The sequence below is a fragment of the Barbatula barbatula genome, assembly GCF_947034865.1.
Source record: "Barbatula barbatula genome assembly, chromosome: 5".
Classification (NCBI taxonomy): Eukaryota; Metazoa; Chordata; class Actinopteri; order Cypriniformes; family Nemacheilidae; genus Barbatula; species Barbatula barbatula.
In genome coordinates, this window is record NC_136769.1 from 232,515 (window position 1) to 259,288 (window position 26,774).

Genomic DNA, 26,774 nt, shown 5'->3' on the forward strand with positions numbered 1-26,774 from the left:
AAAGACCAATGGTTTCAAAATTAAATATGAACCAAAAAATCATTTCTTAAGACTTCAGATAACTTTGTGGTTAATTATAGTGTGCTAGTGTTCAAATACTTTTATACATGCTGTAGCCTCAACCAGACACAGCAACTAAATTTGCTTTATGTGTATTTTGTTTTTACAATATATTGTTAAAAGTATATTACAAAAAAATCTGTATTAGAATTAAATCATTAATAAAAATAATGATTAAAACTCTGACAAATGACACGATTGCAAATGCTGACGCAAATTCACAGTATTTATTAAAATAATTAAAAGAACAGTTCAGACAAAAATAAAACTTCTGTCATCATTACTGTCCTCTAGTGGATGCAAATGTCTTTGTTAGGCTGAACCCGAAATGAGATATTTTGAAGAATGTAGGACAGCAAACAGTTCTGAGGTACTATGAGAGTCAATGGTGTCTTTAAGACATCTGTTTTTCTGTTAATGATCATAACTAATCATGTGGTTATTAATAATAGATATATCATCTGTGGCACAAACAACATTACATTTATTAAACTTTAGAAACACATTCCCAACCGATCTACAGACAGACCAAACACATGCTGCTTTTTCAATGGCATCTGCAGTTTTATTTAAAAAACAAGATCAAGAAATAGAAATCCGCACAAAAAAACAAACACGAGCGAGTGAAAGAGTTAAAAACACAAGCAGAACCTTGAACACTTTAAATTAGGAAAACTGAACAAAATAAAAACACAAGTTTCTTCCCTCTGTGTGTGAGACTTTTATCTGATCGTCATGTGTCTTCATAATAGAAGTCCTGAACTAATGTTGCCAAATATGTCAAATAGTTAACAGAAAATCCTCATGAACAACAATAAGCAAATACATAATAAAGCACGTGACATGAGCTAATTACACATGATAATTACCCCCCCCCCCCATCCATGTGTTCCTAAAGACTTTGGTCTCTACATGGTTCTGTACAACGTGTGTTTAAGTGTGTGTGCGAAAGAGGTAGCTGAGGAGGTAAATACACACTGAACCGATCGCACGTGTGTGTGTGTGTGTGTGAATCTATTATACATCTCATATTGATTTCCTCACTGACGTAAGTGTGTGTGTGTGTGTTATGACGCAGCGATGGTGGTCCCTCCTCCCAGTCTCAGTAGAATCTGTTGACAGTCCTGCAGCGAGCGGCGATCTCCGACTCTCTCCAGCGTACGTTTGGCTTCAGCGAGCAGACGAGCGCGGTGACCCGGAGGCGTCAGTAAGGGCAGCGGCAGGTGACGGCACGCCAACAGAATGACATGAGCTCTCTCGCGCTCCCCATCTGATGACATCAACACAAACAACAACACATTAATGCCGTTGACAGTCACTGCTGTGCTGGCGTTCCACGCGTTTACCTGTCGTGTTGTAGTTGTGCGTTCGGTTTCGCAGCAGTTGGTGTGTGCGTGTAGGACTGGCTCCGGCCATCAGTCTGACAGTAGTCTCGTGGAGGAACAGCTGAAGACACGAACATCACGTTTAACGTCATTGTCCGACGAGCGCGTTAGAATGTGAAGGCGTGGGTCAAAGGTCACCTTGTGTTGAGCTTGTCTATGAGCTTGTCCGAGTTTCCTCAAAGAGCTCAAGTCCCTCTGAAATCCAGCCAGCTGTGCTCCGGGGGCGGGGCCAGGCTCTCCATTAGAACCCCCGCCGCGCTGCCATAGGCTGGTTCTCAGAGTCAGGAGGAGGTCACACACCAGAAGCTCCACCCCCTGAAAGAAGACCTCATTCGTTTGTACGTCAATCCCAGAGCGCAATGCAATGATGTTGTGAGCGTGTGTCGTACCTTGTGTAGCCAGGTGAAGTTGTGTGACTGCGACACACTGACGTGCAGGTGAGCGCCGGCACGCTGACAGTGAGCAAGACAGTTGGACACGGCCTCTCCCTTCTGAGGACACACACTCATCTGAACGGCCTTACACAACGCCAACACAGCCTTGGGCAGAGGATGACTGACACACACACACACAGGCTTACAGGAGAGTTACACACGGGTGACACACAAACACTTTTCATGATGTTTATCGCTCACTCTAGAGTGTGAAGAGCTCTGGGCATACGCTCCGCCTCCGACAGCAGTGACCTCACAGACGCATCATCACCCTGCAGCCAATGAACCGCGGCCTTTAGCACCGACGCCCACCAGCGGCACACGGGGTCCTTCACTGAACACACAAGAGTCGACGATAACATCAACACTCACAACAGACACAAGGATGTGAAAATACAGCCACACAAACCTGGTGCTGTGTTCTGATTGGCCAGGGCGGGGAAGGGGGCGGTCGAGGGGGCGGAGTCTTCAGTGCAACTGTTCAACAGCTGCAGGAACTCCAGAACTCCAGAGAACTCCCTACAAACACGTCAATGACAGCTCACCATCACGTGTGTTGCTATGCTGTTTCAAGAGCGAGCGCGTGTGTGCGTGTCTGTACCCAGAATCCTCTGTGTGTTTGCTGCTCTGTGGCTCGATCAGTGTGTGTACGGCTCGTTCCAGAAGTTTCTCACAGAAGCAGCGGTGCAGTTGTGCTACGGGATCCACTGCAGACAGAAAACACATGAACACATTCCTCGGCTGTGATTGGCTGTGTTTGTTTGTTTGTTTGTCTCACCCTGATCTCTCTGAGAGGTGAAAATCTGCTCGCTGCTCTCTGACCTCACTGACCAATCACAGCTCAGGAAAAACTGACGGCCCAATGGCGTGAAGATCCAGAGCAGACTGTCTGGGAGGGGCTTAGAGTCTGATTGACAGGCCAAAGTCTCAGCACAACTTAACAGATAACCCTGAGAGAGAGAGAGAGAGAGAGAGACTTCAGTGTGTCTGTCTGTATAAATTGTGTGTGTGTGTGTGTGTGTATAATGTGTCCTGGTATGTGTGTGTGTGTGTGTGTGTATAATGTGTGCTGGTGTGTCTGTCTGTATAAATTGTGTGTGTGTGTGTGTGTGTGTGTGTATAATGTGTGTATAATGTGTCCTGGTATGTCTGTGTGTGTGTGTGTGTGTGTGTGTGTGTGTATAATGTGTGCTGGTGTGTCTGTCTGTATAAATTGTGTGTGTGTATAATGTGTCCTGGTATGTCTGTGTGTGTGTGTGTGTGTGTGTGTGTGTGTGTGTATAATGTGTGCTGGTGTGTGTGTGTGCTCACAGGAAGGCAGGTGAGATGTTTTCCCAGCGATGTCCTCAGGCTGATGGCTGCCGTCACAAAGATCTCAATCTGTTGCGTGACTGAAATCTTCCCTTCTGCACTTTTAGACAGATTCACCGCGCTGAGAGAAACACAAACACCCCACAGAGGACTCCGCTCCAGCTTACCTGAAACACACACACACGCACACACACACACGTATGTTTTATTATCTCCGTGGGGAGGGAATCTAACTAACCCCTAAATGTAAAGATCCTAGAAAACTTTTAGCATTTTTAGATTTACAAAAATGATCGTTCTGTACACTTTATAAGCTTTTGGTCCCCACAGTGACACGAGTCTGGTGTGTATTCAGCTTTAGGTCCCCACTAACATATACAAACCAAGTCTACACACACACACACCTGTGAGCTGCAGTTGACTGAGTTTATGATACACCAGCGCTGCGTCCCTTGAGCTGGTCTTTGATTCCTCCCTCTCCTGCTTCCCACCAACCAAACGTACCAGCCAGCTCAAAGGGGTGGGTTTTCTCAGACAATAGCGAATCAGATTCCAGGAGAGAGAGCAGGTGATGTCGAATGTGGTGATGGGCAGAACTCTGGATAACACTGACAGACACGTCTGAAGACTCGCCGCCGCAGACGAATAATCACTCTGAAACACATATTTGCAATTATGTGTGTATTTGTGTGATGTTTGTGTGATGCGTGTGTGTAGTTGTGTGATGCGTGTGTTTGTACCCTGTAGAGTTGTAGGTCGGCTTGTTTGCGATGTCTCCAGAAGCTCACAGATTTGGGCGAATGGAGGGGCGTCACCGGTTCCCACAGATACAGCACCCGGACACACCCCCAAACCACGCCCACCCCGCTCAGAACCCACACCAGAAACCACGGCAACAGCAACCGCATCCACTCCACTGACACACACACAGAGAGAGAGAGACATGAGATGAGAGAACACACGACTGACTGGAGATCACACTGAACTCTCTCTCTGTCTTACCGAAGTCCTGCGAGGGTCCGGGGGGCAGCGAGGAGAGAGAGCGCGAGGGTCCGTGAGTGACAGATGAACTCCAGCGCTCCTCTGAACCCAACAGAGACGGCAGAGGATTGAGAGACAGGCAGAGGAACGTGAGAGCGCAGAGCAGCAGACGAGAGCGATCCATCACACCCACCGACGACGGAGAACCCGGCTCACTCTTCATCTGATTTACAACAAGAAACACTCTCAGAAACAACATCTTTACACAACAGCTTCACATGAAGCCTAATGTTGTGTCTCTGACCTGCTCGCCGTCCATCAGTGGACTGGACGGTTCCGAGTCGATGCAGAAGGGCGAGAGCTGAGGAGGAGAACTGGAACCCGAATCAGACGGAGGAGGAGAAATCATCGCCGCCTCGGCCTTCATGTCCACATCATCTGACAGACACACAGTCTCTGAGACACACACACACACAGGTGAGCGAGAGGTCTGTAAGTGTGTGCGTGTGTATGTGGAGGTCATGTGACTCACTGTTCTTCTGATTGGCCATCTTCAGCGTGAGGTTCTCCTGCCGGAGTTTGTGGTTTATCTGCTGCAGGTATTTGATGTAGTCGATGGCTTTGCGCAGGATGCCTGATTTGTGCATCTGTGACAGAAAAAACAAAACATGTTTGTCGATCGTGAGCCCAGGACGACAGCAGCGTGAGGACGAGACAAACCTTAGCGTCGCTGCCCATCACCAGGTCACGGAGCTCCAGGATTTTGTCGTTTATGGACGAGCGGTAGCGCTTCTCGATGACGTTGTGCGTCGTTCTTCTCTCGCCCTCTTTGACAACTCCTCCGGTTCCCAGGGCAACGGTCATGCCCTGATCCACCCTATGGCCGCTCCCGCTGTGGGCAGTGATGGGTGACATCTGTTTGATGGGCAGTTTGTCTCCACCTCCCATCATGACTGGGACGGTGGTCAGAATGTTGCCGCCCATTAACGTCTGAGAGAGAGAGAAGTGAAAAGTGAGTGCAAACACAACAAGACATTTTCTTTTATTTCTCACGTTATGGATATACAGCAACCTGCAGGGCGGTGGTCTGTATGGGTGTGGTCAGGGTTGTTATGCCGGTGGGGTTCTGGACTGTCGAGAGAACTTGAGTTCCGTCCGGTTTCAGTGTCGTCAGAAGCAAAGAATCTGTTTTCAGGAGCTGAGGCTGATGCACCAACATCTGAGAGCCAATCAGAAAACAGCATCATGTCTGACCATATCCTACACAGCATACAGCTTGTAGTGTGCAGTAGTACGCATACTACACAGTACACATGTTTCCAGACAGCAGCAGGGAATTGTGGGTAAGCGCGTGTGTGACTTACAGGTAATTGTTGAGAGACTGTGTGTACAGTGGCGGGCGCTGTGGAGAGCGTCTGGATGGTCTGACCGGTTGAAGTCAACACACGCTGATGCTGGATGGTCATTGGCTGGACCTGTGGTGATGTCATAATGCTCTGCATCTGCGGCTGGAGGACTGTGAGGAGAAGCAGTCGTTTAGAACACTGCTGTTGTGCATCATCTGGTTGTGTGCAGAGATGGGCACAAATACATCGAAAAGTATTTAGTTACAAATGTCAAATACCTACTCATAAAATGTATTTAAATAAAGTACAAGAGACTGCTGTAAAAAATGTATTTAATTAAAATACAAGTAACTTTTCATTTGAAAATACAAAAATGTTTGCAAGGAAGTGTGAGAGTATCTAACCGTGGAGTTAGACATAGAAGAGTCGTCCAAACTAAACTGTCCATTAACCAATCAGATTTCAGCAACAATATACACATGTAGGGCTACACGTCACTTTAAATGGTCGATGAATTAAGACATCAATTTGAACCCGAGCTGTTATTATATAAGAGGTGGTCGTATTCAAGCGAACATCCTGTAAGCGTCAGAACTGAAAACGTCCTTGTTACTGAAATGACAACAGTTATTGACACCAGGCCCAGCGAATGCCAGATCCTAGATAGGTTAAACACCGCCTCCACAGAATATATAAACGCCTACTTCTCTAGCCACGCCCACTAGTTCCCGCATGACAGCACTGGAGTAACACAAGATGGATCCGACAGGAATGGAGCAGCAATCTTACGTGAGTAAAACATATTTGTATTATCCGTCACTGTTGCTTTGTTAGAGATCGCTGGATGTGTCCTGATCATGTTTAACCTAACGTTACGTCTCTAACCAAATTCACGGAAGACTCCAACTAAGTTTACTACACAAACTGCTATCCAATCACAGCAGTGGGCATTTACTTCCAAGTCTTCAATGCGGCACGTCCATAAATCAGAATGTTTGTCGAGACGGCCTCAAAACACGGGTAGAAAGTAGTGTATAACTTATTATACTTTAGATGTTTTCCAATGTAAAAACCACCCAAACGTCATGTAAAATAATGAAACTGCCAGTTCAAGACACCAATTTAATATGATCATCAGCCCCGTAAGAAGTAAACTGCACCTAATAACAGACAGGTCTGGTCTGAAAAGATAAATCAAAACCTATAATTCAGCAGGGGGGGTTTACCCCGAGTTTAGACGCTCGTCCATGATCGTCCGTTCATTATTGCTAACATTTTCAGGAACAACATTCTTTATGTGGAGTCCTTCAATGAAGTATTTCTGGTTGGAGAAACGTTGACTGAAATAGGGTAAATAAGTGACAACGGAATGTGAACATATCATTTTTAAAACATGTAATAATTTCTGTTTTCAGCTGCGTCTCCAAAAATGCTAAATGAAGCGTGTGGAGTGAAACCAAAGTACAATGGCCCTCATTAAAAAGTGTTTTCCCTGTTGGATAAACAGACCCTGACTCCATAAAGTTTATTATGTTTTATAGTCAAATGACCGTCATGTGTGCATGTAGCATCTGTTTGAATCTAGTAATGAATGTCTGTCTGTTTTTCTGAAGCACATGTGTGTTTAGCTTGAAATGATATCAATAGGACTAATGCAATTGTTGTGATTACCCAAGTCAGTCTTTAGTTGAGCATCTTATATGTTTTAGGGAGGTACTGGAGTGTAAGTTTTGTTTACCATTAAGATTGCATGTTGTATACATGGAACGTATTTAAATCGGTCATTTAAAGGTATACTTAAATACCTCTTAATATATTTTATTCTTAAATATTTTCATTTATTTCTGATAAGTGGTGCCACCCCTGCCTGGTGTTGAAAGTTATTGTACGCAAGAATAAAACGACATATTTGAAAAGCTATTTAAGTATTTTAAAAACAAAATGCAGTCTCTCAAAGCATATGATTACCGTACAAATTACATTTGACTTTTTTTGGTTTAGGAAAATACAAATTACAAAATCCTCAAAAGTAATTAAATACATTTGATTGAAATTCTGCCCATCTCTGGTTGTGTGTGTTACCCTGGAAGCTGGCGCTGGGGTTCTGCTGACAGATGACTTGATTCTGAATAAAACGAGATGCTGTGGCAGTTGGAGTGATCATCACTGTTTGCGGCTGCGCCTGCGTTTGCACAGCCAGAGTCTGAACTGGAAACGTCTGCACCTGCATAGAAAATCACAGGTCAGTGAGACTGAAAACAGAAACATACAACAAAACTACAATACCCTCAATATCTGTGGGGTGTGGTCACAGCTCACCTGTGTGATGGGCGGTGAGTGGGTGTGGTCAGTGTGTAAGTGGGTGTGGTCAGAGCTCACCTGTGTGATGGGCTGCGGTCTGGGCTGCAGCAGCGGTGGCGTGCGTGTTTGAATCTGGCTGATGGTCTGTACGGGGGTGTGCGGAGGGGTCAGTATGGTGCTAGGGGCCGTCTGTGGAGGTGCCCGTACAGGAGCGACAGAACCGCCCCCCATCTGATCTTCAAATAGATCCGGAAAATCCCCCTGATTACTGACAAACTGCAGCATCTCTGATGAACACACAACACAAACACAAACGTGAGTTTCATCCACTGATAGTGATACACAGCTGGCCTATGACAGCAGAACTCAACACAGAAGATCATCATCATGTGTGTACAGCTGAAATCTCTCATGAGCGTGACACACCAGTGGCCGAACATTTAGTGTTGTTGCACCCAAAATGTTGAACTCTCTCCCCCGATCTCTCTGTTCTGTTAACACTATTTCTGAATTCAAATCCATGCTCAAAACTCACTTATTTTCTGAATGTCATAATTCATATATATATTTTTTTATTTCTTTATTATTATTTTGTATATATGTGCTGCCCCATTCACCTAATTTTCATCTACCGCTGTCTTTGTCAACTGCCTTTATTGTTGTTTGTTTATTGTAAAGCGTCCTTGAGCCCTGGAAAGGCCTTATATAAATAAAACATATTTTTATTATTATTACTACACACACCGATGACCCAACACACACACACACACACACCACCGCAGCCTTGAACTCACACATCAGACCTTGAGAGAAAGTGTGTATTTTAGTGTCACGTTTGATCAAATGGTTTACAACTTTACGACAGTAAAAACCGATGATAACACATCTATTATAAATCATAACCAACAAACAAAAACTGTGCATGTGTGTAAAATCATTTATGAATTAAATTCATATAAAGTGCAGTGAATATAATGTTGACTGATGATGAGATCTGGAGCCGGTTGCATTAACTGGTCATAACTTCTTATAGTCAGTTTAAGGTAGATTAGGGCTAATCGAAATCTGAAAAGTCTGATTGGTCTTAAATAATTGCTAGTCAGTGCTGCTAAGTGTATACAACTGGCCCCAAGTGTCTGTGTGTGTGTGTGTGTGTGCGTTTGTTTGTTTGTTTTAACATCTGCAGCCAAAGTCACATCAACAACTTTTGCACAGAAAGGTATGTCAACACAAAACAACTCAAAACGGTAAAGAACACATGTCATAACACACACACACACACACACACACACACTCATCTGACACACTCATCTGACACATCACACACACATGATGTTTACATCATCACACTCGTACGGAACAGCATGACATCAGCGTTGACACACACGAGCTGAACCCGGAGCTCACGGTCACGGATTCGGGTCTCTTACCGTCGATGTCTCCCAGTGTGAACTCATCGCCCAGTTCGGATAGGGTCGGGTATATGGTGTCCATGAACCCCGCGGCGTCCATCCTCTCGTGCGGGACGACACGCGTCTCTGTCGCTTTATTCTGTGATCAGAAAGGAGTTCAACACATTTACAGCCTTTCTGCGGGTTCTCTCTTGCGGCGGTTCCGGTGTCGGTAGCGCGTTCACCGAACACAAGCGGCCATCTTGCTTTCCAGCGGTGACGTCAATCACAAACAATGATGCTCCAGTCCGATTGGCTCGGGCTCGGCAATTGCCGTCGTAAGATCAGGAGCTGTAAGCCAATCCGGGCGCTCGCTGGACCGTGGTCCGATGATACGTCGATGAGCAGAGGCGCTGGTAGCATTAGCATCGACACGCCCACTTAAACGAATCCACGCCTACGCATCTCATAGGAAATAAAGCGTATTCGTTATTATTTAATGAATGGGCGGAGTTTAAAACGGATCATTGAATATGTTAATATGAGAACGAGAGATGGCTCGATTAATCGCTTAACATGCTTGAAAATTATACAATTAATAACTAAATATAAAGTTTACAAATATCGCAACTATCTAAAAAGGAAATATATGTTCCTAGATATGTTGTAACTTTTATCTGTCACCACTTGCATCCAGACACTTTTTAAACAGTTTGTATGTAAGAGCTGTAATGTCAAAACAAAGAGAGAGATGTGTCTGCCTATAATCTACATTTGATATAGATATTTGTATTTTATAAATTTCATTTGTTGACTTACATATACGTTACTTTATATTTCATTCTATATTGGAGAGAGAGAGAGAGAGAGAAAAGCTTCTGCCAAATGAATAAATGTAAATGTATTTCATAATTAAAATTCAAAACATTCAAACTTCATTCAGGTTTAAAGGTTTAACGTGTTTATTATACATTACATGATAAACAGTGAAATCTTCTCAAACAAGCTTTCACAAAACCAAACAAAAAGAATCAATACGTCATCATGTGTGTGGTTATGAAACTGAGTCTTTCTTCCGTTAGAGCACATAAGAAAATATCATGTTCTGGTTCTGCAGAAGAAAGTGAATTATACACTTTTACAAGAGATTTTTCACACTGGATCAAAGACTATTAATCGCATTTAAATGAAATTTTTACTCGTATGCTGACAGAACGCGTCTGATAAGAGTAAAAACGCTTCTTTACTGACCGGAACAAAGTTTCTCTGACAGGAAATAAATGAGAGTAAAGTGCCTGAAAGCACTTTAAGGGTTTTTTAAGATATTCATATAAGACATTATAGTGGTTTGTATGAAAAGTTTCCTTTGACATTATTACCGATCACACGGGGAACGTCCGCTAATGACGCCGCTCGCACTACACCCACAAGCCAATCGGAGTGCACGCTTAGTGGAACTTTTGCAAAGAACCAATGGCAAGCTACTCGTCATGACCATATCGGGAAGCTCGCTAAATGGAACAGACCAAAGGCGAGCCAGAAGACAGGCCAATAAGGATGCAGGAAAAGTGGAACATTGGAACAGGCTCGCACGCTCACTAAATCCTTTGGTGTTTCGAGTCTGACGTCATCACGCAACGTGTTTTTTGGCAAGTTTAACAATCATAGGTTTTTAATGGTCGGAGTTCGGTTCGGTTCGGTTCGGTTCGGTTCAGGTAAAGGTTTTGTAAGACTTGAAACACCAAGGATTAAAATGGATACTGTAGAAGCTATTTGTCTTCTGTTATGTTTATGTCCACTGGGTGGCACTCTGGTACATAATTGCCATGGAATATCGGCGTTAGGGGGATAATGAGACAACAGGAGTGTGGAGCGAAAATTGTGCCTATACTTTAAAAAGAAATTCAGCATTTTGCAAATAAACACAACATTTTTTGCTAAAGAAATTCAACTCTGAAACAAACGTTTACATTGAGTCATTTAGCAGATGCTTTTATCCAAAGCGACTTACAAAGAGTTCAGAGAGCAATAAGCGATATGTCATAAAAGAGTTACTAGTTTCAACAAAAGCCAGAACAATACCTGTTGAGAGAAGAGAGAGAGAGAGGGTTAGTTTACGTATTTTTGTCTGTCTAGTATTCACAGAAGAGATGGTTTGAAGTAGATTTTTGAAGGTTTTGAGAGATGTGGTTGACCGGACAGCGTTGGGAAGAATGTTCCACCAGGAAGGAATTGTGAAGGAGAATGAGCAGGAAAGAGCTGTAATGCCCTTATGAGAAGACAAGACATACCGCTCGTTTGCTGAACGCAGGGTTCTTGATGGGGTGTAGGAGTGTAGTAGGGTGTGAAGGTTCTTGATGGGGTGTAGGAGGGTGTGAAGGTTCTTGATGGGGTGTAGGACTGTAGTTGGGTGTGAAGGTTCTTGATGGGGTGTAGGAGTGTAGTAGGGTGTGAAGGTTCTTGATGGGGTGTAGTAGGGTGTGAAGGTTATTGATGGAGTGTAGGAGTGTAGGAGGGTGTGAAGGTTCTTGATGGGGTGTAGGAGTGTAGTAGGGTGTGGAGGTTCTTGATGGGGTGTAGGAGTGTAGTAGGGTGTGAAGGTTCTTGATGGAGTGTAGGAGTGTAGTAGGGTGTGAAGGTTCTTGATGGGGTGTAGGAGTGTAGTAGGGTGTGAAGGTTCTTGACGGGGTGTAGGAGTGTAGTAGGGTGTGAAGGTTCTTGATGGGGTCTAGGAGTGTAGTAGGGAGTGAAGGTTCTTGATGGGGTGTAGGAGTGTAGTAGGGTGTGAAGGTTCTTGATGGGGTGTAGGAGTGTAGTAGGGTGTAAAGGTTCTTGATGGGGTGTAGGAGTGTAGTAGGGTGTGAAGGTTCTTGATGGGGTGTAGGAGTGTAGTAGGGTGTGAAGGTTCTTGATGGGGTGTAGGAGGGTGTGAACATAAGTGACTTGAATCTGATCTGGGCTTCAACCAATTAATCTGATTTCAGTGAACAAAGAACTTAACATCGTGTCTGCTGTTTTTATGTGGTATTGTGAGCACGCATCAGGCCTAAACTAAACTCTTTTGCAGTGTTTCGCTACCACCTGCAACGTGAATTGGGGTGTTTGACATAGACAGGGAGCTTTCAGAGTTTACTAAAAGTAAATTGGTTTAAATCTAGCCTATAGATTGCAAGCAAATGGTAGCTGTACAAAATAAGACCGCAAAAACGAATAAATTAATGTGATTTTACCACACAATTCATTTGACATAAGTTCAGTGCAGCTAAAATTCCTTTGCACAGTATTTTGCTTCCACCTGTAGCGTGTAGCATGCTTCTCTTTTACAAACTGAAGCCAGAGCAGTGAAGTGACGAGCTTCGTTGCTTTCAGCCAATAGAAAATACAAACCATTTTTGGTTATAGTTTTTGATTCTCATTGTGTGAGCAAGACAGACGTCTAGGTGGGTTCAGCCCTGCCCATGCCTAGAGCCGGCCCTGATATAAACAGAAAAATTACGTGAAAATTCCCTTCTAAGATAGTTTCCTTGTCAAAGAAGTGTGCTTTGTGAACGTAAACATTTGGGAAACAAGAACGAGAGAATGAGATGGAGTGGAAGGGGTGACAAACAATCCAGTTTGTTGTACGTTATTTGTATATTAAAACCAATGTATTATTAAGAACAGCAACTGATTATTATTGACAGTTTCAATAAATGTCATGAGACTTACTGAATGAAACATGATGAATGAAATTAGTCTTAATTCCGGTTCTGGCACTGCAAAGGGCGGCACTCAAGGTAATGTTCATATTTTCTTCCTGTAGAAACTAGTGTAAAATTCCCGATAGCACCACCTGCTGTTTTATAAGAGGGAATTGCAACATGCATTTGTGAGAAAATCAATCCGGGAGAAACTCATGAGCAGGTGAGACTTAAACACAGTACATTTATATTATACAAATTGGCATTTTGTGTCGAATTGCATGATGTATTAATGAAACGCTTTCTGTTTGTTTCGGAGTTGAGCGTTTGTTTGCAAAACTCTGGATTTGTCTGTTAAGTTTTGGCACAGTTTCTGCTCCATACTACAGGTGTGTCGGTATGGGGAGCACACGGGTTGTGCTTCATCATGTTTAAACGGGGTTTATTGGATGATTTGTGGGAGCAAGATGAAAAAATGTCTGGTATGGACTTTAGTGAACTGAACAAAAGAAGTCATTTATAATGAATGAAAGAGACTGTTTGCGTGGATCTTTACGCGTCAGGTGCTGTTATTAGCGGGGTTCATGGATCATACATGGATGTGTCGTAGAACATGAGTTATATATAGAGAGAGAGAGACATACAGGGACACTGGATTTCGTCGTTGTTTTCGGATCAACGCATTTGTTTCGACGGAGAGATAAAGTTTTGCTGTCGCTGCACGTGAGGACTTTATGTGACACTTCTTTGGATTTATTATTGGATTCATTTGATTTGGCGAATGTGTCGTTTCGGATTATATTTCTTCTGGTCTCGTGGATTTATTGCTGCTGGATTAAGTCTGCGGTCTGGTCTGGTCTGGTCTGGTCTGGTCGACTGACTGGATTACAGGTTTGTTTGTTTGTTTATCGCATTAAGAGAATGTGCGCACACTGCTTATATGTCATTGGTTGTTAATGTTTAACAGACATTACTCATGTGAATGTTTGTTCGCTCGTCACATGTTGATACGGAAAAGAACTGTTAAATGATCAATCTTTTCCCATAAAGCTTTAGGTGTTGTTTTGCCTTATTTAAGAAAGATCAAGTTAAAGGTTCTCAAATGAATGAATACAGGCTGAACTTGCGATGTGACGATTCAATCGGTTGAGACGTCAAAAGAATCGCAGTTTCGTGCTAAATTAAACTGCCCATTAAGGTCTGTATTTGTTTCAGCATTGTTTAATTTTCATTGTTTTATTTTAGGTGCCACAAAATCCAGAGCCTGAGGTTCATGTGAGGGGTCAGGAGCCTCTTACAACCTCAATGCTGGCAGACACACCCTTAACAATACAGAAACCCTACTGAGAATCATGCATGTTAGATGATGATGATTTAATGTTTGTTTTTCTCTGTCGCACAGCTAATATTGGGCTGATGAGAGAACAACAGGAGGAGGCCATCAATGCGCCAGCTCCTGTCACTTCATCAGGTCAAGTAAACACACACGTCACCACTAATGTCATTTGAATCCTGTAAGCTTTATTGATTTTACATTTACACATTCGGCAGACTTGCATTGCATTGCATTGTACTCTACAAACTGCTGAAATGAAAATGTTCTGGTTGAGCCTCATTTAGATCTGATGGTTTTAGGGATTGTTTTGATAACTTGACATTAATAACATTAAAGGCAAAAATAACATTTTATTGGGACACCAGTAAACTTGCAGAAAGTTAAATGCACAGCCTCTGGTGTGGAGAAAGACATTACTTATGTTAGAGAGTCTCTAGTGGTAGGGAGAGGCATTACAGCTTGCAGACATTACATCAATCTTATTAAAAATGAACCATGTTAAAAATTTATTTTATAAAAATGATATTAAACGTGAAAGAGGTAAATTGTGTCTTGAAACATTTAGATGATGAACATTTAGTTTAAAAGAATAAAAAGTTGTGCTCGACAGCACCTGGTGGTAGACAGAGGCATTACATCTAATGTTGTTATGGGTCATATTAATAAACAATGAATAATAGCAACATGAATAGTCATATATAATGAAATGCGTCAAAGCTTGCGCTCCTACTCAGAATGTTTTTATGTACATTTGGAAATAATCTTTTGTCTAGTCTTTGATCGGCTTTGTTCTGAAATGTGACTAAACATGTGTTTTTCTTTTCTATGAGCTGGTAGACGGAGACAGAACACAAGCATGGACTGCTTTCGTCTCAACACCCCACCGTTCAGTCTTTGAGCGCCGGGGGACTGTGGAATGTGCTCTTTAGTGTGGTGAAACCGGTCGGGGTGCGGGGCGGATAGGAAACGTCTGTTCCGGGGGAGGGGATGAATGACAAAGCTTCGGGACGTCACCACTGAGAGCCAATCCTGGTTGTTCGAAGGTCTTCGGTTTTGCATGTTTGCCTGGTCCTGGGCAGACGGACGTAGTTTACACTAAATATCTTGTTTTTAAAGGTTTAATCACTTATGTGAGGCTTGGATTTGTAACGGTATAGCAAATGTACCAGGTTTGTATCAGGAATGTGCCAGCCAAAGACCAGGACATATGGTTGGTCCATTTACCATCTATCAGAGGGGTTACAGGAGGACCGTGGTATAAATATCCAGCGTCCAGGTTGTTTATTCGTGCTTGCTTCGGCAGCACATATACTAAAATTGGAACGATACAGAGAAGATTAGCATGGCCCCTGCGCAAGGATGACACGCAAATTCGTGAAGCGTTCCTCATTTTTGCCCTTTATTTACAGTTGAATTCATCATTTTCATCAAATTCTTTATAATGAAGAAGTTAAACTGAAAATGACATCAGCTGGGCACATTTCTAAGGCCTCAGTACGGCTCTGTGGGTTTATATCATGATTTAATATCTTTGTGTTGAACTGTAACCTAAAGTTCTCACCTTTTAGGTTTTTATCTCTTTAAAAAACATTCTGGTATCAATACAAGTTGAGCTGCGAGTTGAAATTGTCTTAGTAATAATTAACTTCATGTGATAAAAGCTCCTGACTTGTTTGAAACCCAGAAGAGATTTTCACGCACTTACATTATTTGTACAGTCCTGTGGATTTTTATGACTTATTTTTATGTATCTTGTACATATTCAAATTCTCAGAGCTCTTGTGAACCTTAAATGTTTATTTGTGTGTGTGCAAAGAACACTTGACCATTAAACTTGTCTTTTCTCCTTTTTAAAAACTAAAATAAAGCACATTTTCATTTTATAATAATTCTGTAAGACTGTTTGATGGGTTGAACATAATTTGTGATCATATGGCGCCCCCTGGTGTCCATTAAGGTCTTGAACGCTCTCGATGTCCTTTTCAGTATATTTATTGTTCAAAATAAATTTTGCAGTATGGCGGTTTCATGTATTTGTATTTTGAAATGATTTCTTTAAATCAGGAGAACCTGTTTGAGTTGTTTAAACTGTTTGAAAACCTCAAGTAAAATAACAGGTGTAAAGACTAACACGGTCGGCAGATGGCGATACAACATTAGATTACTGATCCGAGATTAAAACGATGTGTCAGATTTCTGTCTATAAGGCCAATATCATAACATTTCAATAGAGAAACATCGCTGTAGTCCTGTAAGTATAATATATGTGGTCTTTTATATTTTAGAGGTTCACGAGCCTCTTCAGATGCGCCCCTTAAAGAACAGAAACAACGAAGAGCGGAAGCGTTACGTCATCTAACTTCCGCTTCAGTCTAATAGAGGATTTATCATTGATCAAGTCTTCTTCTGGATCAGGATTTAAAATCACAAACTAAATCATGTACATGCCGTTTCAGACTCTTTTATAATAATGTTTAATGTTTTCTAGAAACACTCATCGAGTTTACTGTGTGCGTCAAAGCAGCCAGTGAGGGGCGTGTGCTGTAACATTCAAAAACACACCAGCCAATCACAGGACAGCACATGTTTCTCGATTGAAAGGTCATCGCAGCTTTGCATTAATAAAAGTCCTGTAAGGCTTTTAAACAGATCGTGACACGTGCGATCTCCTAATAAACCAGATCTCAGTACAGCAGCACGAATCTGTGATGTCTGCCACGATACTAAACAACATGTAAAATACACGACACACAGTCAGTCGTGTTATGATCTCTTCAGTTTCTCTGGAACTCAACTCATTCATATGTATCTGTAGCATGATTAAATCATATGTTATGTACACTGTCTTTATGCTGTTATGTGTTTAAATAGCCGTTATACAAATGAATGTTAATTTAAGTGAAATTCTTGGATTTGTTGCCACACCATAACGTTTCTCCACACCAGAGGCTATAAAGAAGCTGTTTTACTCATTTATCAATAACATTTTCTTTTTGCATTTAATGCTTTTTAAACGTCAAGTATCAAGACAATCCCTAAAACCATCAGATCTTAATAAGGCTCAACCAGAACATTTTCATTTCAGCAATTTGTATAATATAATTATTATTACATTATATAATAATAATAATCCCAAGACGCTTTGGATAAAAGCATCTGCCAAATGCATAAATGCAAAATGTAAATTCAATAAAGCTTACACTTCTTTTGCAGGATTCAAATGATATTGGTGGTGATGTGTCATTTGAGAGAGAGAGATATTCAGAACAAGTCATCTTTAGATCGTTGGGAAAAGGAAAGTGAAACCCAAAGTAAACTAGAATGCTATCAGACCCTGAACAGAAAACACAATCTGTCAGATGATCTCTAGACTGTTGAAGATGTAAAACAGAAACAAACATGGAGTCTGTGCTCACGGCGAGACAGAGACACACTTTCTCCTTCATTGTGATGAAGATGATGAGAGAGAAACACTTTCACATGAACAGAGCGGATGTTACATCACATCATCTCAATGCTCATTTACACTCTTTACTTTATTACATTCTCATGTTTCTGCCTCAAATCTACACTTGATATTGATCTTTCATTTGCTTCATGTTCTATTTCATTCTATATTTATCTCTTATTTTAATTTGACTGTAATGTCTGTTGTTATATGTTCAATGCTTTTGCATTATTGTAAGAACACGCAATCATGCCAATAAAGAGCGAGAGAGTTTGTTTAAAACAAACACACGTCTGATCAAATCTGACATGTAACATATATTTGTTTGAACTGATATCACAGAAAGATGTTTGTGATGTATTCTCTCCTGTGTGGTTATAAAACTGAATCTTTCTACAGTGGAACCTATGAATCATAGTGAATCATACACTTTAAACACTAAATCATGACTTTCATTGGTTTCAGTTGTTTACGGTTGTAACTGCAAAGAAGTCACACATCTGCTTGGTTTCGATTTCAAATCAAAGATTGACTTTCTACACAGGACTCCAAGCATTTCTCAGCGTATGATTTATTATCATGAGTTCAATGAGACAACTTTAGTAATGAACTAAGAGGAGTGCTGGTGTGGTATTTCTGTTATATAAAGCATCAATGTCAAACACACAGTGATCATTGTTTATTTATTCCAGTAGACCTCGTAGGAGTTTCGTTCCGTGTAGCTGTTTCCATTTCCAGAGCCAACTTTTTCCTTCATCACCTTCACCACCAGCCTTCCGGCGAGCAAAACACCAACCACAGCTCGTCCCATCTCAGTCACGGATGTCAGGATCCGTGCGGTCGCTCCAGCAGCGTCCAGCGCTCGAGATGCAGTCACTGCATTAGTGGCACCGAGCGCACTCGCTGCCGTTTCAGCTCCTCCCTCCAGCACTGCCCCTATCACTGCACCCACTCCAACAGCCCCACCCATTCCTGCAGCCACACCCACCACTGACACACCCATCACTCCAACCTGCTGCAGCGCTTCTAAAGCAGCCGCCTGCGGTCCTGAAGCCTCCGCCCCTGCCAGCGCACCCACGGAACCCCCCAACACCACACCTGTCGCGGCTCCCAGAACCACTGCTGTCTTTCCAGACGCCACTGCAACTATTGCTCCGCCCGCTGCCACGGAGCCACCCATCACAGAGGCCCCCGCTGCCAAAGCCAGAGGAGCCGCAGCTCCAAACACAGCCCCCACCGCCATTCCTGTGGCTCCTGCGGCGACCAGCACCTTCACACGCTCCAGAACTTTCCCCGAGAGAGCGGCTTCTGTTCTGAAGCGGCTCAGAGCGGAGCGCAGGGCCTGACGTCTGCTGACCCGCCGCAGCCTGCAGAGCTCCGCCCCCTCCTGACTCATCCGCCGCTGTTCATGTCGTATGGCCTGCTCCGCCTGCAGGAACACGTCGCTGCTGTAGCAAGTGTGTCCTGTGACCTCCAGCATCCTCTCCACCATCTGCAGCAGCTCTCTCACCTGCGTTCTCTTCTCCGTTTCTCTGTTGTTGAAGACGTGGAAGCGACCGCCGCATCTCTGCAACAGAACCGTCAGACGATCCGGAACGCCTTCATTCAGGAAAGGTTCCATTCCTCCCTCCTCCAGTTCATCTCCTCGTGTGAACAGTACCACTGTGTGATGACGGAGAGCCTCCTCGCCGAACACACGGATCATCTCATCCACGGCCCGGTCCTCTGCCTCCGTGTAGCGACCCAAAGGGATGACGAGCAGGAACGCGTGCGGGCCGGGAGCGGTCAGAGCGATGCACTTGGCCATCTCAGAGTGAACGTGACTGGTGTCGAGTCGAGTGTCACCGAATCCCGGCATATCCACCACCGTCACCCTCCTCCACCTGCAGCCATCACACGCCGCACCGCTCCGCTCGCACACGCGCGTCACCGAAGACGCTCTCAGAGCCGACAGGAAGTGACGTCCTCCTAAGATGGTGTTTCCTGAGGCGCTTTTGCCAGAACCTGTTCGACCAATCAGGACGAGCCTCAGCTCCTCCCCGTCACTCTCTCGCTCCTCCTCCGCCCCGCGTGACTGATCTACAAAAGTCAAGTAAAAATGTTCCACAGACTGAAGCCTAACAACCAGTATTATTACATCTTTAATAAAAGCTGTTCTCGCATGTAAGAAATACTGCAGTATTTACTGTGGTCAAGTGTCTAGATAATGTACTTTTGAATATTAAAGTGTAGTATAGATAAGACTGCAGAATATCATACATTAACAAAGTTTAGTCATCATTTATCAAATAGATAACAGAAAACTATAATTGACTAAAGTAAGTATCAAAGTAACTCACACAACAGGGTGTAATAAAGTAAACACACAAACACATAATAAACACTCGTGCGATCTTTCAGTTATAGTACAAATAAACTATAAAGGCCACACGCAGAATAAATATATGATCGTAGATATGTATAACGATATATTCAGCTGTTGATAAATAGACAGTAGATCATTTAAAAACTGACTTTACACACCTGACATGTTGACTTCAGTCACGAGCTGTGTGCGCATGCGCGGACAAATCAGACGTCATCACTCCGCAGCGATCTGCCGCCACCTGTCGGACACTCACTGCACGACAACGCTTCATTTCGACACTAAAGTGTATAATATCACTGGATAAAATGATATATTTTATACTGTAACGATAGATTGATTTAATTTCTTCATGTGATGTGATGAGTTGTGTTGATTCATTTATAATATGATTTTATTTTAAAAGTAGCTGCAGTATATTAAACTGAATGTGTGTGTCATCTTATGCTGCATCTAAATGGGCTTAAAGAATCAACTTTGACATAAATACAAACGCAGTGTTATCAGATTCTACAGATCCAGTTCACCTGTATGTGTGTGTTACTTGAGGATCATGACTGATATAGACATGAAGTGATGACACAATGACATGAGCCATAATCTGTGTTGAGTTTAATGTCATAAAACATAATGTAAGTTACGTAACATGAACATACAGCTGCATCAAAAGGGAGAGCACGCTTTCATTATTTCTGAATTTACGATTAATAGGAACATTACATGTTTAAGACGAACATTTTGTGGACTGACAGCCTTCATCCTAAATTAGAAATGAAAAAGTAACGAATACGGAAACATTACATATTGTATTTGGATATCTAGATTATTGTAAAAGTTCATAGTCATATTAGTGAAAAAAAACAACTACTAAAAAATAATACTTATAACTAATAATGAAGATGAGAAATAGTGAAATGAGATTTTAAAAATGTGCCACATGACTCTCAGAACATTCTATGAGTTTGACTCCATAGAAACATCATCAGTGTAGAGAAGGCAGATGGTAGAGTTAGAGATTGGCGCTCTCTCTCTCGGCTCTAGAAGGCATTGATGACAGAATGAACTAAACGTAGATCAGAGCTCGCCTGACCGGACGACTTATACATCCACACTGGTCAAAACAACACTCGCCATCAGCTTGTGTTCATGAGTTCACATTCATCCGGTGGAGATTCAGCATCTCTGTGAATCAGACAAACACATGTTTGAGCCGATCCAAACTCTCAGTCTGTTTCACATTCACTCACCTGTCTCTCCTCACACCGGCACAGCGAGAGATGAAACCTGTGACACACGGCACTGGATTAAAACAGCTATAAAGTCATGAAGTCAAGAGTCTCAGACAGAAATGATCAGACATGTTTGGAGGTTTTCCTCTGTCACTCACTCAAGATGAAACAGACCAACAGCACAACAATGATGCAAAAAATCCAGATCAACACATCTACACAAACAGTGTCACAAAAGACATCAGATTTAGTGTTTTGCTCCGTTAATAATCATTTAAACACTTGTGTGTTTTTACCTGAGACAGATGATGTCACTTCCTTCAAATCTTCTTCAATTGAAAAAAAACATTCATATTGTGCAAACATGAGACATCATAAATGTAAATAAATGTTGTTGTGTTGAATTGAGTGTTAAATCACATCATTTATGTGTGTTTGAGTCTCACCAGGGTTTTGTGTTCCATGAGTCTCATTCCACACTGAACACACAACAAATCACAATCCATTATATTTCAATGAAAGTACATAGTACACAACAAACACACACACACACACACATGCACGCACGCACACACGCACAAAGGAAGGAAGTGAGGTATGTGTAACTGATGGTAAAGCATATATGACTCATGAATACACACACATTCAGAATCTGTGGTTCAGGTATCCCCCCCGTACCTCACATGTGTTTAGATTACTGATTCAACTGTCAAACCATGTACACACACACACACACACACACACACACACACACACATCTGTATGTGGTCCTGTGTGTGAGCTGCAATAAGAAGAAAACATCATTTTGAATATTGTCATGCATTAGTGGACGTGTCGCAGTGTGTGTGTGTATAGTGTGCAGTGATTTACCTCATTTGAATGACAGATGATCACATGATGAAGTTCATCCACACAGTGAGATGTACAGTGAGATGTGATGAGTCTGTCAGAGGAAACGGACGTCACAGGTTCAATCCATCTCTGAGCTGCAGGATCTGCTATCACCACACCATCCTGTTCAAAATCACAATTACAGCTTATATCTGTGTGTCCTATAGCACATGCACACCCACACGCACGCGCACGCCCAAACACACACACACACACACACACACACACACACACACACTCACACACACACACACACACACAACCACACACACGCACGCACGCACGCACGCACGCGCGCACGCACGCACACACACACACACACACACACAAACGTACACACACACGCACACAAACGCACACACACACACACACACACACACACACACACGCACATAACCACACACACGCACACACGCACACAAACACACGCACACAAACACGCACACACACGCACGCAAACACACACGCACACAAACACACGCACACAAACACACACTGACGCACCTTTGTGTACCAGGACTGTTCACAGTCAGAATCCAGAGTTAGATTGAACACACTGGTCAGAATCACATACACGAACCCCACTGAAGTCTGAATGTCTGAACACGTCACACTGATGTTAGACATCATTCATCTGTAAAGAAACACGCAGAACACAAACGAGTCTTCAGTGGAGACATCGACAGATTCTCTCTAGATTATAAAACATCACAGAGAAATCACTTTGAAGATCAGACTCACAAGATTTGATGATCTTTTGGCAAAGTCTTACTTTCAACCAGTCAAATAATCAAATAAATATTGATTTGATTTCTTTAACATTTCTTAATGCAAAACATTTATCTTAAATGTAAACATGAAACTCTGATCATATCGACACATTCTTCCTGTAATTCATCATTTAGAGTTAATCGAGTCATCACAGACATAAATGATGTCAGAACAATAATTCATTAAAGTTATTAAACTGTTGATTTAAATGCGTCACCTGTGATGTGTTCTGCTGAGTGACTGTCTGCTCTTGGCTTCAGGGCTTGTGATGATGTCCATGTGCTCAGCGCCGCATATGTTGATACCTTGAGTCGATCAGTGACACAGATGCGGTCGAATCTACAGCCGGTGATGCTTGTAGTGTCGTTTCCTCTTCACATCTTACATCTCTGTCTCTCTCGACCACATCTGAAATGTCTAGAACACAAGTCTTCTGCGGTCACAGATGTAGTCATACCTGTCACATTGAGATTTGAAATAAGGGAAATTTTCTAAAGATCCCCCAACCCTGCATTATATAAATGAAGACAAAACAGATTATAAATTCAGCACAAGTTTATTTATTACATTTATTATGTGAATACAGCGTATAAGAGAATGGATGGGGATACAGTTTTATTTGTCGTGTTGTTATACACACACAGGTCACAGACTTTGCATTCCTTAACTCTTCCTGAGGAGTGTATTTGTGAGCTTGACCAAAAGAGTTTTTAACTGTAATCGTTTTAATATAATGATGTTATTCACGTCATGAACACATTAAACTCTTTGACCTATTAAACTATCCTGCCTGATTGTTATGTATTCATGAGGTAGACAACCAAATGCTATCAAGCATGCTTTACTGGTGATCGAACACACAAAGATTACATCACATTCCACACCTGTGCAAATCACATCACGTGACTTAAATACCCTCTACCAGGCATAGGAATAAATGAATGCCATCATACATATCTACATTATCCCAATACAACACACTTATATAAATATAGAAGAGAGTGCAGTAACGGATTTAGATAGATGAGGTCATGTCTTTTACAAATGTGCACACAGCAAACTGTCAACAAGGCCATCTGTTGAGCGCATGCTTTCATTTTTGCAACAAGCACACAATACACAAACCCAAGTATTTAATCCCGAATCAGATATTTCTATGAATGTTCATCATCTTAGATTAAAGAAGAGACGCAATGAACTGTTGGATTCTCACGTGGAGTTTATTAGAACAGAAGGTGAAGTGAATCCATCCGCACATCAACACATTCAAGATTTACTCATGACAGGAATCTACAGATCTCAGCTCACACAAACACTTTAACAAATAAAACACCGTATGAAAGCAGAAGACACATTAACCATTCTCTTATCACACTACAAAACACACAAACTCCACTTGTATACATTTGTAAATGTAAAGTCTTTCTATTTGTGTATATTTGTAACTTATTTCTGTTTCTAGTTTTCCCTTCAGTATGTAGAATCTGCTCTCCAATGTCCAAAATATCATTCATCCGAGTAATAGAGCCCCTACCAACTCACAAGACCCCGCCCACTGACCCCTGTATAAATCTCAAACTCTACAGTACTAAACACACACACAGGAACTCTGATACGTGTGTGTGTGTGTGTGAACACTGGAAGTGTGTTGTGTTCTTCTGCTCAAACCTAGATCACATCACATGCTCGGCTCTATAACTCTGAGCGAGAGATGCGAGGTCCTTTCCTGATCTCCTTCCTCTTCTCCTCCTTCCTCCTTTTCTTCTCCTCCTCACGGAGAATCTTCTGGAAGGCCTCAGCCGTGTGTAGCATCTGACACACACACATTTATCACAGAAAGAACATTACATCTGTGAACACCTCAGATAATATAACACATAGAACCTGAAAGAGTCGTGATGTGAAGATAATCAACTGTAAGTATAACATCACATGAAGAGTTTGGTCCCAAAACTCCATTTAGATGTTTTTTTATTGTGCATTCAAACTAACATCAATCAAACTACAGTTGGTTTGTTTAGAATAAAGTCATTATAAATACAGCTAACTAACACAATAAAACCATGATGAACTCTTCAGATATTAATGTTATTTTTGTTATATTATGTGCTATTAAAATATGTTTTGGTGACACATGTGGCCATCAGTGAACGCATCAGTGTGTGTGTACGTACGTCGTCTCTCTCTGTGCGGTACGGATTGATGAAGTCTGGAGATTTCTCTGTGATTCCCAGCTCCTGTGACATCTGAAAAGACACACACACGTCAGTATTTTCAATCATGCATCCTGGTGTTACCCACAATGCCTCGGTCTCACCAGCGTGAGGACGTGTTGGTGTGCTCCTCCAGTAAAAATCCCCGTCTGGTTACAGAAGGACAGACCCCAGCGCAGCAGACCGCTCCATTCAGCATTACCATCAAAATAATGATGAACGATACGAGGAAACCGCAGAGCCACGTCACCGAAAAACGCCGTGTTCTCCACCACATGAGAGTACGCTACACACACATTTATATGTTAGTATTCCTATTTGATTTTATAATCAGCACTTTATTTCAACAGCACATTTCTGTTTATTGTGAATTTTCGTGTCATGTTTTATACACGATGCTTTGGCAACATTGTTTTAAACACAACCCACGGCTGGAAATTGAGTTGACGTGTGTGTGTGTTGTGTCACCTTCTTTGATTTTGTGGTCCTGTGGGAACGGATCATCCGGCTGTAGATTAGCAGCTATGAGAACAGCTCTAGAGTCCTCCAGCACCTACACAAACACACACAGACACACACGGGTGATGATGTGAGAGTGTTTCAGCTGTCACTCAGAATGAACGTGTGTGTGATGAAGACCTTGAAGAGTCCCTTCAGCATGATGTCGATGATCTTGTACTGCTGGTTGATGTCGTTCAGCTCCACCAGATTCTTCAGAGCGTTCAGTTGATCTTTCCTCTTCGTCTCAAACAAACGCTTATCTGAAGACCACGTTCAGGACAACACAACACACAGCAGGCACTCGCACACATCTGTGTATGTGTAAGGATACAGATCTCCAGGTTGGAGTCATGTTTGTGTCTGTGATGTGCGTCGGGGTTTGAGGCGATGGCCGTCGGGGTCACCAGCATCATCAGGGTCCAAACGCTCAACATGATCACTGTAACACACACACACAGATGTTTCAGCACAACACAACTCGTGTCAACACTAGCAATACAATCACACGTCAAAACAAAGCTTCAGTACACAACAAACCACACTCATGACAATGCTTTGATATCTCACCATCGACTGCAATGGTTATGCAGTTAAACATCAAGGTGATTTATATAATGACGAATGAATGTGTATTTTATTTAAAGTTGTTCAGGTGGGTCTCTGGCTTCTAAATGACACTTCTGGAAGCAGTGATAAATAAACAACACATATGAAAGAGATCATCGTGTTGATCTAGTTCTGTGTTTCTACAGAGAATCATCACAGCGTGTACTGTCCCTTTAAGACACGGAGAAAGAGAACAATGAGGTTCTATGAAATCAGATGAATTATGAGAGTGAGTGTCAGTTGTGACGTGACTGTAAACACCAGTGAATGAATCCAGATGTGCAAATCAACACCATACAGCACACTACACGACATCAACTCACCTGACACGCGACACGAGCGATCATCGCTTAAACTCATCTGTCCGTGTGAATAAAACACGCGTGTACACTCGAAACGTCATCGGTCTGACAGACAATCGCTTACATGTCGCGCGTGTCCTCCACCGGTTTCCGCACGGAGCGATTTCAGCGAGGCACGCTTGCGCGGTGACGTCACTCTCGCGTCATGACGACAATCCATCGT

General features: G+C 42.5%; 3 protein-coding genes and 2 long non-coding RNA genes across 8 annotated transcripts; 1 reads left to right on the plus strand and 4 right to left on the minus strand.

The window, feature by feature from the left end:
* Positions 1-600: 600 nt before the first annotated feature.
* On the minus strand, positions 601-9,600 carry srebf2 (sterol regulatory element binding transcription factor 2). 2 transcript variants are annotated; one of them, XM_079456667.1, is made up of 20 exons: positions 9,249-9,600; positions 7,897-8,105; positions 7,600-7,741; positions 5,536-5,687; positions 5,244-5,390; positions 4,892-5,161; positions 4,704-4,818; positions 4,476-4,627; positions 4,193-4,394; positions 3,931-4,106; positions 3,595-3,844; positions 3,191-3,357; positions 2,658-2,829; positions 2,481-2,586; positions 2,289-2,398; positions 2,081-2,213; positions 1,835-2,000; positions 1,584-1,760; positions 1,407-1,506; positions 601-1,330 (listed from the first exon to the last, which is right to left on the minus strand). In XM_079456667.1, the coding sequence occupies exons 1-20, from the start codon at positions 9,328-9,330 to the stop codon at positions 1,128-1,130; spliced, it is 3,231 nt and encodes a 1,076-aa protein (XP_079312793.1). In that variant the 5' UTR covers positions 9,331-9,600; the 3' UTR covers positions 601-1,127. The 2 variants fall into 2 exon arrangements, with proteins under 2 accessions (XP_079312793.1, XP_079312792.1); XM_079456666.1 differs by having other exon boundaries at positions 5,536-5,732; positions 9,249-9,497.
* A 3,441-nt stretch (positions 9,601-13,041) lies between these two features.
* LOC306894002 lies at positions 13,042-16,257 on the plus strand. The gene is made up of 3 exons (XR_013786652.1): positions 13,042-13,112; positions 14,292-14,403; positions 15,056-16,257. It is a non-coding gene; the product is annotated as an uncharacterized lncRNA (long non-coding RNA).
* A 1,963-nt stretch (positions 16,258-18,220) lies between these two features.
* On the minus strand, positions 18,221-20,266 carry LOC306894752 (uncharacterized protein). 2 transcript variants are annotated; one of them, XM_079457500.1, is made up of 3 exons: positions 20,197-20,266; positions 18,673-19,752; positions 18,221-18,609 (listed from the first exon to the last, which is right to left on the minus strand). In XM_079457500.1, the coding sequence occupies exons 1-3, from the start codon at positions 20,231-20,233 to the stop codon at positions 18,353-18,355; spliced, it is 1,374 nt and encodes a 457-aa protein (XP_079313626.1). In that variant the 5' UTR covers positions 20,234-20,266; the 3' UTR covers positions 18,221-18,352. The 2 variants fall into 2 exon arrangements, with proteins under 2 accessions (XP_079313626.1, XP_079313625.1); XM_079457499.1 differs by having other exon boundaries at positions 18,221-19,752.
* Positions 20,267-20,633: 367 nt separating this feature from the next.
* On the minus strand, positions 20,634-23,264 carry LOC306894761. Of its 2 annotated transcripts, XR_013786726.1 has the most exons (4): positions 23,147-23,264; positions 22,663-22,792; positions 22,138-22,281; positions 20,634-22,048 (listed from the first exon to the last, which is right to left on the minus strand). It is a non-coding gene; the product is annotated as an uncharacterized lncRNA (long non-coding RNA). The 2 variants fall into 2 exon arrangements; XR_013786727.1 differs by having other exon boundaries at positions 20,634-22,281.
* A 205-nt stretch (positions 23,265-23,469) lies between these two features.
* Positions 23,470-26,758, minus strand: ccdc134 (coiled-coil domain containing 134). Its single transcript, XM_079457508.1, has 7 exons — positions 26,573-26,758; positions 25,975-26,082; positions 25,782-25,903; positions 25,611-25,695; positions 25,247-25,428; positions 25,104-25,175; positions 23,470-24,741 (listed from the first exon to the last, which is right to left on the minus strand). The coding sequence occupies exons 1-7, from the start codon at positions 26,607-26,609 to the stop codon at positions 24,622-24,624; spliced, it is 726 nt and encodes a 241-aa protein (XP_079313634.1). The 5' UTR covers positions 26,610-26,758; the 3' UTR covers positions 23,470-24,621.
* Between the last annotated feature and the right edge of the window lie 16 nt (positions 26,759-26,774).